At 42.8% G+C, this 12522-nt stretch overlaps 1 protein-coding gene across 1 annotated transcript in view; it reads left to right on the top strand.

The window, feature by feature from the left end:
• The window catches only part of LOC311231814 (uncharacterized protein), a gene marked incomplete at its 3' end in the record, with an annotated part of 90537 nt that extends 81406 nt beyond the window's left edge, over positions 1 to 9131 (top strand). Inside the window, exon 7 of the mRNA XM_084318437.1 lies at positions 8932 to 9131. Coding sequence (XP_084174563.1) covers positions 8932 to 9131 — 200 coding nt within the window. The remainder of the gene's footprint in view (positions 1 to 8931) is intronic.
• Between the last annotated feature and the right edge of the window lie 3391 nt (positions 9132 to 12522).

Here is a 12522-nt window from a genome sequence, read left to right as displayed (position 1 = left end):
CATTTTCTAATAAATATGCATGATCAAGTTCAACAACGTGTGCTTTTATTTTGATATTCCACGTTGAAATTACGCGATACATTAAGTGTGGGGTCGCCAAAAAAAATCCTAAATAAAATGGGTCGTGGTATAAAAAAGTTTGAGAACCCCTGGATTACATGCATTCCTGGGGGGAGGGGTTCTCTAACTTGTGATTGGTGGAGACAGGCCTCTGTTGGCTCCCACCAACTCGGTTCCCTTTGTCCGTACCAAAGAGCCTCGTTGCCTGAAAAATCGTAATCTAATCTAATCGTTGTGGGGTCAAATATTTACACCCCTAGTGGTGTGTTTTTGTTTGAGGACGATGCATGGTCTCCCATCAGGACAAAAGAGAAGTTCAGAGGTCACTCAGTCATGAGCTTGACGAGATCAGTCATCGGCTGGTTCATACTTCACTGACTCATACTCTTTGCACATAACTGCCCAATTGCACAGCCCTGGCCTATTCCTATTTTATCTTTATTGTACTATATTCTATTGTGCTATATTTAATTTAGTTTATATCCCATTTAATATTATTCAACCTCTTTATTTACAGTTGTACAGCCCTGGCCTATATTTTATTGTATTTCATAATTATATTCTATTCTATTGTGCTCAACTTAGTTCATATTTCATTTGATTTGTCTCCACCCTCTTTATTGTATTATCTGTCTGTTAATGTCTGTCCGCTAATGTCGCACTGAAAATGACCAAAGCAAATTCCTTGTATGTGGAAAACTACTTAGCAAATAAAGACCTTTGTGATTCTGATTCTGGTTGAAAATAGGTTGTCCCTCCAGCTGGGTAAAACCGAAGCTATCCTTTTTGGCTCTGCCATTCGACTTAATTGACTCATTGACCGCCGGGGATTGGCTGTATCCTGTGGTAGCTACTGCCACGCTGTAAACGATGGGAGTTAGTCACCTTGTTTGTAGAGCTAAATCTATATTCTATATTATAGCCATGGATACAATACTATAGTCATTTGACATTGAGTTTCTTCCGGTCAAGATGCAAAAAAGATAAAAAAATGTACATCTATACGTTCGCGTGTTATACCGTGGTGAATATAAGTATGGTTTTAGAGCGGTCTAGGGTAATTCATGAAATGCTTAGTTATGGCAGTATACGTCGATTCCATTGTAGACGTTGCCGTTTCTTGCCTGAACCCGCTATTGTTCCCGAATCAAATCTACATCATAGGTATTATGTTCCATCATGAATGCATGAAAGGGGGGGGGGGGGTCGTTTCTGATTATTTGATTGTCGGTAACGGCATTCGTATTCAACACTAAAAACGCTTATCAGCCCGATCAGTACAAAAGCCTTCCAAGATCAAGCAAAAATTGGCGTCAAATCGTCCTTACATGTAGCCGGGAGTAATCCAAAAACAATATTCCAATTTCTTGATCGCCATCTGATACATCCAATGTCCATTTGCTCGACGGCATAATCCACCATAACATATGGATCGGGCATATTTGACGGGCTTCAATGTAACCGGCAGAACCGTTCGTCTTGCCCGACAAGGAAAAATGTAACCTGAAACCTTTGGCCATCCCACAGCTCAGGATACAATGTTAGAAAGGGTGCTCGATACCGCCGTCTAGCGTGATGCGGCCGGTATTGCACCTAGGCATTCTCAATGCGATTCCCAATGTTAACCCCAAGTCAGTGGGCCTGTAATGAATAGAAATATCGAATAAAAGAAATAACGATCGGGCACCCAAGTGGCGACCCCTGTAACGCGCTGCGTCGTGAAGCGGCCGACCCGGGTTCGATTCCCGGACCCGGTGTCCTTTGCCGAATGTCTGTCTCCTGTTCTTCCTCTCTCTCTCTCTACCGGACTGCCCGGTAGAACAAACAAATAGAAAATCTACCAAAAAAATAATAAAAAAAAAGAAAAGAAAGAAATAACGATCAAATAACGTATATATACGTGGTTGGCGTTCAACGGTTATCGGACAAACACGTATATAATCATCATTGGCGGCCAATGTGTTAAGAGGTCTCCTAAAAGAATGTAAAGATACATCGTCTCCATGCTTTAAAAGATGGCTCACTGAGATGGTCTCTTCTCTGCAGCTGGAAAGCATCTGTCACAGTAGGTCCGAGACTTTGAACAAATTTAACATGATATGGGGTCCCTTTTTGGAATGCTTAGCTAGAACATAAGTGCTTCTCAATGTCCTCCCTTGTATTTTTTGTAAAAAAAAATATATATATATACTGTATATATATATATGTCAGTAAATCAGCCCCTTGCGTCATTAATGTACATATAACATGGTGTATGTTTGTTCATTGATGTGACAGTGCCTGGCAACATACTGTTTGTGTTTTATTTCTTTATTTATTATTTATTTTTGTGTTTGTGATTTGTCTTGATGTGTATTTGTGAAACTATAAAAACTGAAAATAAAATATATTAAAAAAAAATAGGTCTCCTGGGTTCAAAGTAGTGGTAGGAGATACCGAGGTTACAGCTAAGGAGGAAGTCACGTACCTAGGATGTGTTTTGGACAACACCTTATCAGGGGTGAGCATGGCACAAAAGGTGGTCTCAAAGATCAACCTGAGAATAAAATTTCTCGGCAGAGTGTCCACCTATATTAACAGGTCAGCCTTAGAAGTCCTGGCAGGGGGCGTGTATATTTTCCCTAACGGAGTTGCACTTCCGCGTTCGGTTTGCGCGATCTGATTGGCCACTGACGTACGCTCTCTCTATGCCCCCAAACAGCGCGTTACGCTACTTCTGCCTCTAACCTCTAACAGCCTGCAGCCTTCATATCAATCGAAATAACGTATTGTGTTCATCTCTCTATATTAACGTGATTCCATCAACACAACATAAATGTTCAAAACACGACAAGACTTTTGCATCACTTCCCACGGTTCTCGGCACTTATTCTACCGGTAGTGCGGTAGTTGTTGCCATGGTATTGGGTCTTTGGGTGAATACTTCATTGGCGGGGAAGAAGAACACTGATAGCGTGTGTGGACCGTCCTGCGAGCCCCAGACCACCGCCCTGCGAGCCCCAGACCACCGCCCCGCGAGCCCCAGACCACCGCCCTGCGAGCCCCAGGCCACCGTCCCGCGAGCCCCAGACCACCGCCCTGCGAGCCCCAGACCACCGCCCCGCGAGCCCCAGACCACCGCCCCGCGAGTCCCAGGCCACCATCCCGCAAGCCCCAGACCACCGTCCCGCGGCCCCAGGCCACCGTCCCGCGAGCCCCAGACCACCGTCCCGCGGCCCCAGGCCACCGCACCGCAAGCCCCAGACCACCGTCCCGCGAGACTTGTTTCCTGTGCGCCTAAAATTCTACCTGGTCTCTTCCCGTGGGGCTATATATATGTGGTAAATCATGTGTTCTGTGTTACAGTGGTGCAGAGCCAGTATGTCTGGGGAGTGACATACTCCACTATTATTGTCTGTGCCTTGAAAAATGAGTGAGAATATCCTGCAGCTACGAACACCCGGTAGGTACAAAGGTAGAAACATTGTGGTTCGTCACGTCGGATCCCGATAAGAGAGCGGTGGATCTGGACGTTTTGAAACCGGAGAATGAACAGCTGAAAGTGGAGCACGTCAAACTCAAGGCCTCAGGTACCTGCACCCTGACGATCTCCCGGCTGAGAGAGAGCGACGCGGCCGTCTACCAGTTTACATTCTCACCAACAAGAAGTAGTAGAGTCAAGTTGTCCGTTACAGGCAGTGATGCCACTAACGCGTTACTGTAATCTGATTACTTTCCCCCGAAAATAGTAATCTAACGCGTTAATCTTTACAAGCCAGTAATCTGATTGCAGTTACTTGTCCAAGTGGCTGTGCGTTACTATTTCGTTACTATCTCATCATAATGCAGGCGGAATGCAGTATTTTCTTTCGTTTTCGACAGTCAAAAATACGTTTGAGCTATTTTCCTTGTATTGGGAGTGACGTCACAGCACGCAACCTCGCGTGTTGTACCATGCTGGTGGGCGCGGCTGTTATTGTTATTATCAAGGCTGACCAAAACCTAGCGAGCTAGCAGGGAGACGCTCGCGCTGGTAACACTTTCTTGCACTGCAAGTTCAGTCAGTCTACTTCACGTTTGTATCAGCTAAGCCGGGTGAAAAAAACATTCACTAAATATGCGGAGGAAACAAAATAATGTCTACCGCATTTGGAACCACAGCACGACCAAACGGATAGAAAAAAAACCGAAGACGAAGCATCGACTTCTACAGGGAGGTGCACCAGCCAAACAGTAAAAGCTGGATTTCTTTACTGGATTTAAATTTTACTACCCACACTTGAAGTGCTGATGCAGAAGACCCTCGCTCTGAAGGACACCCTGCAGGACACGACTGCAGGCCTTCCAGATGCCATAGTGCAGGTATGTTCCACCTTTGAGTTAAACATCTTTTGCATTGCACTATTCATGAACATGGAACACCATACTGCAGTATGTAGGTTGTCAGTAGCACACAATAATAAATAATAATAATAAGAGCATAGGAGGAGCAGTACTGTTTAATAGGCTGTTTTTTTTTTAAAGAACATTTTCTTGAAGTATAACACTCCAACCCATCAAGTGCTCCTGTGGAAAGGCTTTTTAGTCTGGGAGGGTTGGTGCTCACGCCTAGAAGGAACAGACTTTCTGACAAGAGGTTTGAGAAGATTCTGTTACTGAGATATAATCACTGGTTTACTCACCCCTCTCCCCTGTTTCACTAGGAACATTAGAACCATATCTGAATAGGGCAGGCCTCAAAGGTAGGGTACATATCAGCCTACATGTGGTGTTATTGACCATTTATCTTTTGTGAAATCTATAGATCTATAGATAGGCCTACCTGCCCTATTAGTACATTTTACTCAAACTGAGTACATTTTACTCAAAAAATGTTTGTCATTCTTATGTTGTGGCAGCAGCAGGGACGACGACTTCGTAACCTAGTTACTTTCAAAGTAACTAAGTTACTCTGATAATCAAGTAATCAGTAAAGTAACTTAGATTACTTTTTAAAGGAGTAATCAGATTACTTTTACAAGTAATCTGTGGCATCACTGGTTACAGGTAGGCTAACGTTTACATGTCAACTTTATTTACATAGCTCACATTTACAACAGTTGTGTCTGTACCAAAGTGCCTCACAGATAAAAGCATAGACCAAAAAATACATATACAGTACATATACTCAGGGCCGCCTGGGAGAAATGCGAGGCCCTGTGCGAGATTTAAACTATTTCAACTTTTAATGGAAGAACAAAACAGAAGGAAAAGATAACTTCACAAAGGCAACATGAATATACATAGATCCAAAAGGACAAAGATCAACACTTAAATCCAAAGAGAAGAGGGTCTATACCAGAGAAAACAAAGTAGCAAGGAGCCAAGGGCCGACATCAGCTAAATAGGCTAACTGCAAATAGAGTAGCCAGGTACTGACACCAGGCCACACACAGCTTTGGCCAACGCTACCCAAGCTACACAAACGACCAAGACAATGCACACACAGCACATGTCGTATCTCCAAATGTTGTGAAGTAACATATGTTTTGCCTGGAAAAAAACATTGTTATTAACAAAACATTCGGGAGGGGAAGGAAGGAAGAGTGGGGTAATGTCCAATGGACATCTTACCTGCACCAAGGAACGCAGGGCGAAAGGCCGCAACACAGGTCTCCACGTTGACGAAAGGCCTCTCGCTGGCGGGACAAAAAGAAGCTATGGCCGGAGCCTTGTCATGGTGCAGGCCCGACTACATCTTCTGTCAAAGATGATGTCGTAGTCAGAGTGCCAGGGCCCCCTGCTATTCTCACGGCTAATGTCAATGGTCGTAGCACAAGCTAACAGCTAACTGATAGCATCAAACTAACGTTCCCAGCCGAGCGCAGCCGGCAGCTAACGTCGTAGCTAAACAGCTAACTGGCTAACAGTTAGCTCAACCCGGCTATCGCTAACCATTAGCTAACGCAGAAGCAAGCTATGCGGCTACCACTGAAAAACTGTACAACGTGAGAAAAGCAATACAGGCCAACACTTCAGACAGCCGCTGTGTTTTCCTCTTCTCATACGAAGAGAGAAGGGAAAAAGAAGGCAATACACGTCCCACTACAGAGTGGTGTTTACCATAGCGGTGCCGGCAACAAGTCCAGGCCACACACCGTTAGCTACTAGTACTACAACAGCTAGTCGGCCCGGTTGGCTCCCGAGAGAGAGAGAGAGAGAGAGAGAGAGAGATATCCACAGCGGGAATAGAATAGAGTGCATTAAAAACTCACCAAACGTCCAAGAGGATGGAGACAACCGCGTGGAGTTGACGAAGTTCATCTGCCGAACGACCATCCTCTTCATCTTGGCATAACAATGCTGCACGCGCTGTCTCTAGGTTAGCTAACGCTAGTTAGCCTTTAGCTAAGCTAGCTACTAGCCGACATCATCATGGCTATATCCCGACTGAACCACACGTTAGCACTCAATATTATAACGTAGTTAAAGCTAACTAGCTGTCCCTGTCTTTAGCCGGGATGGCTAGCCTGACTGAACTGTCTAACATGCAGTGATGGGCAGTAGCTAGCTACAAGTAGCGACGCTACATAGCTTAACTACATTTTTTAGGAGCGTGATGGTAGCGTCGCTACTTTTGAATCAAGTAGCGATCTCTGTAGCGCAGCTAGTTTTCGAATCAAGTAGTGCCGTAGCGTCAGCAAAACGCTACACGCTACATATCCGGATAAACAGACACAAAAAAAAAGTGTCTTCGGTCCTGAGAGTGTCGTGTTCTTCTGTCCTGCAGCTGGATGCTATTGGAGAAAACCCACTATGATTGGTTGGTTGGTTTAGAAAACATTACGGGTAGGCCAATCAGAGGCAGGATAGGGCGGGACATGCCACTCCAGCTCGGCAAACCAGGAAGTAAAAAAAATCTAAACACAGACCATGAATGAATGAACGAACAAAGTCTGCGCGAAATAGCAGAAGGATTCGATGTTTCCAGGGCTGATGGCATTGATGAAGATGATGTCAATAACAACAACATATGTGTTTATTGTGTCCGCCAAAAACGAAGCTTCTCTCAACATCCCACACGTTCAGCACTAACTTGAGAACACATATATTCAGGTAAGCTGATGAAAAGCTTTACATAAACATTGTCAACTGTTCCCAAACAGCACACAAGTCAGTGCACTTTTTGTCAACAGATTTAACTAACATGTTTCACTGTAGGCAGAAAATGAACAATATTATGGGGGTGGAGAAAAGAAAAAACAAACTACCATAAATAGTACATACACTAAGAGGGAAAATATCACCTAGAGCAGTGGTTCTCAACCTGTGGGTCAGGACCCCCAGGGGGGGTCCCCACATGATTTTGGGGCCATGGAATGTTTTGTGAGTTACATATTTAAATACATTTGGTCATTTAGCTGACGCTTTCATTCAAAGCAACTTACAAATTGTGTACAACAAGTCAGCAGGAGTGGTACATCTAGCAGCCAAGGATAAGTAGTATTGTTTGTCTAGCAGTGTCGAGCTTGAGTGTTATACTCTTGAGTACATACTGTACTGTAGTAGTATAGACATATTAGCATAGTTGGTGGTAGTATAGACATGGTAGCATAATAGTAAAATGCAGTAAGACAGTTATTATTAGTTAAAATTCAGATATTGAAGAAGTGTGTTTTTGGTTGATAAAGTGGGCAGGTTTCAGCTAGGAGAGGGTATCAGGCAGCCAGAAGATGCAGAGTTTAGGGATAAATAATACACAAAGATAGAATAGAAAAGAAAAAGACCATTACTGCATCAAAAGTAATCAACAAACTATACTATAAAAACTGATCAAACCAAATGGTCTCTTTCTTTTCTTTTGTAGAGGCTGCACCCAGCTAAACTTGCCTTCCTGGATTTTGTACATAATACAAGTTCATGTTAAAAGGATGACACAAAAAGCCAGACCGAGGGCTTGTTTCAGTTTTATAATAAACAATCAAACTGAGCATTTATTTTGCCTGTCTATTTGTTTGGTGGAAACGTGATCATGAAGTAAAAAAAAAAAAAAAAAAAAGTGCCGATGTAGCTAGCTATTTTTGCCATGTTCTTGTAGTGTAGCTTGCTACATTTATCTGGGGATAGCTTCCATTGTAGTTGAGCTATATTTAATCGAGAGTAACTTGTAGTGTAGCTTGCTACATTTTCCAAGTAGCTTGCCCATCACTGCTAACATGCAACAACTTTCATCTTCAGTCCATCTGCTGAATGATGTCCTCTTCATCTTGGCTGGCAAACCTCCAATGCTGCACGCGCGAAATAGTCAGACGCTAGTGATGGGTCGGTCATGAGCGACTCGTTCATAAGAGCCGATTCATTGCCGTGAGCGTGAGTCGAATCGCTCACGTCTGGCAATGAGTCGGTTCACGCCACCCCCCCCCCCCCCCGGCACGCACACAGACACACACAATGAACTCAACAGACGCTACCTTACCTGTAACCCCTCCCCTCATTGAAACCAATTCTGCTGCCTGCAGAGCATCAGAGCTGCCTGCAGAGCCTCAGAGCCAGGAACAAGTCAGACACATTCTACAAACGTGTCTAATGTGAAATATATAAGCATATAAGCAAAACTAGATTTTAGGTCTGTGATGAAAAAGGGCCTCGCGGGAAGGGGGGCCTCGCAAAAAAAAATTAAAACATTTTTTTTTTTTTTTTTTTTTTTTTTGCGAGGCCCCCCTTCCCGTGAGGCCCTGTGCGACCGCACTGCTCGCACACCCCCTGAGGCGGCCCTGCATATACTAAACATAATAGTGCAAGTGCAAATAAGTGCAAGGGTTCAGATAGAAATACAAATAAAGATAAAAGAAAGTGCAGCAGAATAAAAAATTTAGCATAACGGGACTCTGTCCCCTCTGGTTCTGAGCCTAGACCTGGGTACCTTTAGCAGCAGCTGGTCGGCTGACCTCAGGGCTCTGGATGGGGTGTGGTTTTGGACGGCTGACCTCAGGGCTCTGGATGGGGTGTGGTTTTGGACGGCTGACCTCAGGGCTCTGGATGGGGTGTGGTTTTGGACGGCTGACCTCAGGGCTCTGGATGGGGTGTGGTTTTGGAGCGATGCCTGGTCATAGAGAGCGTTGCAGTAATCCAGCCGAGGTGACGAAGGCGTGGATCACTCTCTTCAGGTCGCTCTGGAAGATACAGCTGCCTACATGCTCCATCCATATAGCTTCTTCAGCTCCACAAGGTTTAATTTGTAGGTAATGCAACAAAGTGCATAGTGAACAGATGATGTACTCTATCAATAATGTCACTGTGTGCATGTTGTATCACTTGGGAATATATATATTCTTTTATTTGAAATCTTAATTTCGAACATCAATCAATCAATCAGATGTATTTATATTAGGGATGTCCGATATTATCGGCCGACCGATATTATCGGCCGATATCGGCAGTAAAATGTGATATCGGAAAATATCGGTATCGGTAAAAAAAAAAAAAAAAAAAAAAAAAATTTTTTTTTTTTTTTTTTTTTTTTTTAACATTTATTTAACCTTTATTTACCCAGGCAAGCAAGTAAGAACCAATTCTTATTTTATTTATTGTCAAAAGTATGCATGTTGGTTTAAAATGTTCATTTTTACTTTTTTAATGATCATATTTTGCACAGATAATGCTTACATTTAGAAAGCCTTTTGAATGCATCCAGTGAAATTATTAGTTACCTGAAATTATTCCGTTTTTTGGGGGGGAAACCCTGCATATATCGGTATCGGTTGATATCGGTATCGGTATCGGAAATTGGAGTTGGACAATATCGGAATATCGGTATCGGTAAAAAAGCCAATATCGAGCATCCCTAATTTATATAGCACATTTAAAGCCCAACTTGCAGGTTAAACCCTATTCTTCAATTATGGGTAGTTTACATCATTGGTATCTAATTTCATTATTAATTTTTTTCCATTTGACACCGGAAATGCCACTCAGAAAGGATTAAAAAGGTCCACGCACGAATAACATGCACGCACGAATCAAAAAAGCTTATCAGACGCTAGTAGGGCCGTGACGACGTCACGCGAGGCAACTTTCGCCTTCCTCTGAATCCACTACAAGGAGTTTGACTAACGCGGAAAAAGCCATTTCCTTGATCCAAATGGACGCCTTACAAGACGAAGATGGGTTTAATCGTCGGAGAGACTTTGATGGACCTGCTCCATACAATTTCGAGCCTGTTAGGCAAGAGACACCAACAGCAGATGCCTCTGTCAGACCTCGATATCGCCAGGAGATGGAGGCATCGGGCAACAAAAACATGTGGAGGATCGCTCGGACGTCGTGGTAAGTCGCACGCGTCATTATCAACAGTATAGAATGAATGAATGAATGAAAACTTTATTTAACAGATTGCAGAATGGGTACAATACAGTACGGCTCAATACACACAATTGTTAAATGGATGCAGACCAGAGAAATGCTTTCATCTTGTTTACATCAGGGTCCCCCATTTTCAATTCATAGTGATAGCCTAACGTTGCAGTGTATCAATAACAGTTGGTTTCATTGGTAGGGTTACTGCATGTCAGCAGTAGCCTAAAGTTCAAACTTGTTCGGCGACCTTTTCTTTTTTCTGTCTTTGAACTCAGGTGTCTGTGTGGAGAATGTCAACCTATGACCACTGGTATAGAGAGCATGTGTTGCAGAGAGATACAGCCCTATTGGAAGCTAGTAGAGGATTTAGCACCCAGACCTGAGAACATCCGTTGTCTAACTGTCTCTAACACAACATCCAGGATTTGAAGGTTCCTGTCTGAATCCTTTTGTGCTGCAGATAGCATATCTTGCCTTCCGCCAGGAGCATGGAGCACTCACCCTCAGGACTTTTGAGTAAGTTGTACAATATTTTATGAAAAGTATGACTCACACACCTGAAATGAACATGACCTGTATTTTCATGCCTACTGCAGTGCTATGACACGAGAATGTCCCTTGCAGGATTAATAAAGCAGGGTGTGTGTTGTCTTATTATTACTGTTGTCTATAATACATACTGTAGCAGGGTGTGTGCTGTCTTATCATTACTGTAGTCTATAATACATACTGTAGCAGGGTGTGTGCTGTCTTATCATTACTGTAGTCTATAATACATACTGTAGCAGGGTGTGTGCTGTCTTATCATTACTGTAGTCTATAATACATACTGTAGCAGGGTGTGTGCTGTCTTATCATTACTGTAGTCTATAATACATACTGTAGCAGGGTGTGTGCTGTCTTATCATTAATAAAGCAATCTATCTCTCTCTTCCAGCCAATACCGCTACACAGCGTACAGACAGATTGTTCGCTGGGTTTATGGTAAACTTGGTCGTCACAATAGGAAGGTCATACCTGCCTGTGTAGTCCACGCCATCAGACGGACGTTTCCAGAGGAAGGTGGAAACTACAGAGGCTTCTTATGGCCAGACATAAGCCAATACAGTTATTGAACTGAATTGACAGTATTCATTTTTTTCTTCTTTAGATGCCAAAAACATTTGGTCACTATTGTCAAATATATGATATACTATATGCCATCTGTATTATCATTTATCACAGATTGACCATATGGATTAAGGCAATACAATTGGACTTGCAAGTCATAAATAACCATGCAGGGTTTTGATTAAAAACAATGATTTTCTCATCATTTGCTTCTTACACATCAAGAAGTAGCATTTATGTCAAGGTGCTTACTTACCTAAAGAGCAGTTGCTTACACAACATAAGTATATCATCACTTGTGTCACTAACAGTAACAGCTGTTCGCCACGGGCACAGTTCTAGGTTCGAATGAGGAGAGGAGTAATATACACAATAGCAGACCAGAGACAAAGTTATAACAGTGACCGGTATTTTATTCTCAAGCACGCTAGCTAGACAGTTACAATACATACAATGAGGTAGAGTGAAGTATCCTTTTTTAGGTTCTTTCATTAACCACTCCTTCTTTCGGGAGGGTTAGTTCGATATCAAGTCCTAGGTTGATTGGATCAACACATTAGGTTTGGTTCAGACGTCCCTGAGGTTATCTCTAGCTAAAAGCTAGGTTCAAGGTTGGATATTGGATGTATCCTTTTAGCATCAGTAAACTATATCAGTTTATCATTTCAATAGGTAAACATATTAATTTAAACCTAACCCTTACGTGCAGGGAATGCAAATACCTTATTAGGTGAAATGCTCCTCTTCCTTTGAAGGTGTACCACAAACAAAGTACCAATAGAAATATTCCAGGTTATAGGAATGCAAATACCTTATTAGGTGAATTTACCATCTTTCTTTACAGGAGAACCATCAGTGATTCAACTATAATCAATATGTCATCAATGGGATTCAAGTATCTTATTGGGTACATTGACCCTTTAACTCGTCCTCTTTACAAGAGAACGTCAGTAGTTCAGGTACCTTACTGGGCGTATTTACCCTTTAATTCTCCCTTCTTATAGGAGAATATCTGTACCCATATATCAAACTAAATCA

Source organism: Notolepis coatsorum (assembly GCF_963971535.1).
Source record: "Notolepis coatsorum genome assembly, chromosome: 7".
In the NCBI taxonomy this organism is placed as follows: domain Eukaryota; kingdom Metazoa; phylum Chordata; class Actinopteri; order Aulopiformes; family Paralepididae; genus Notolepis; species Notolepis coatsorum.
This window is presented reverse-complemented; position numbering and strand designations above follow the sequence as displayed.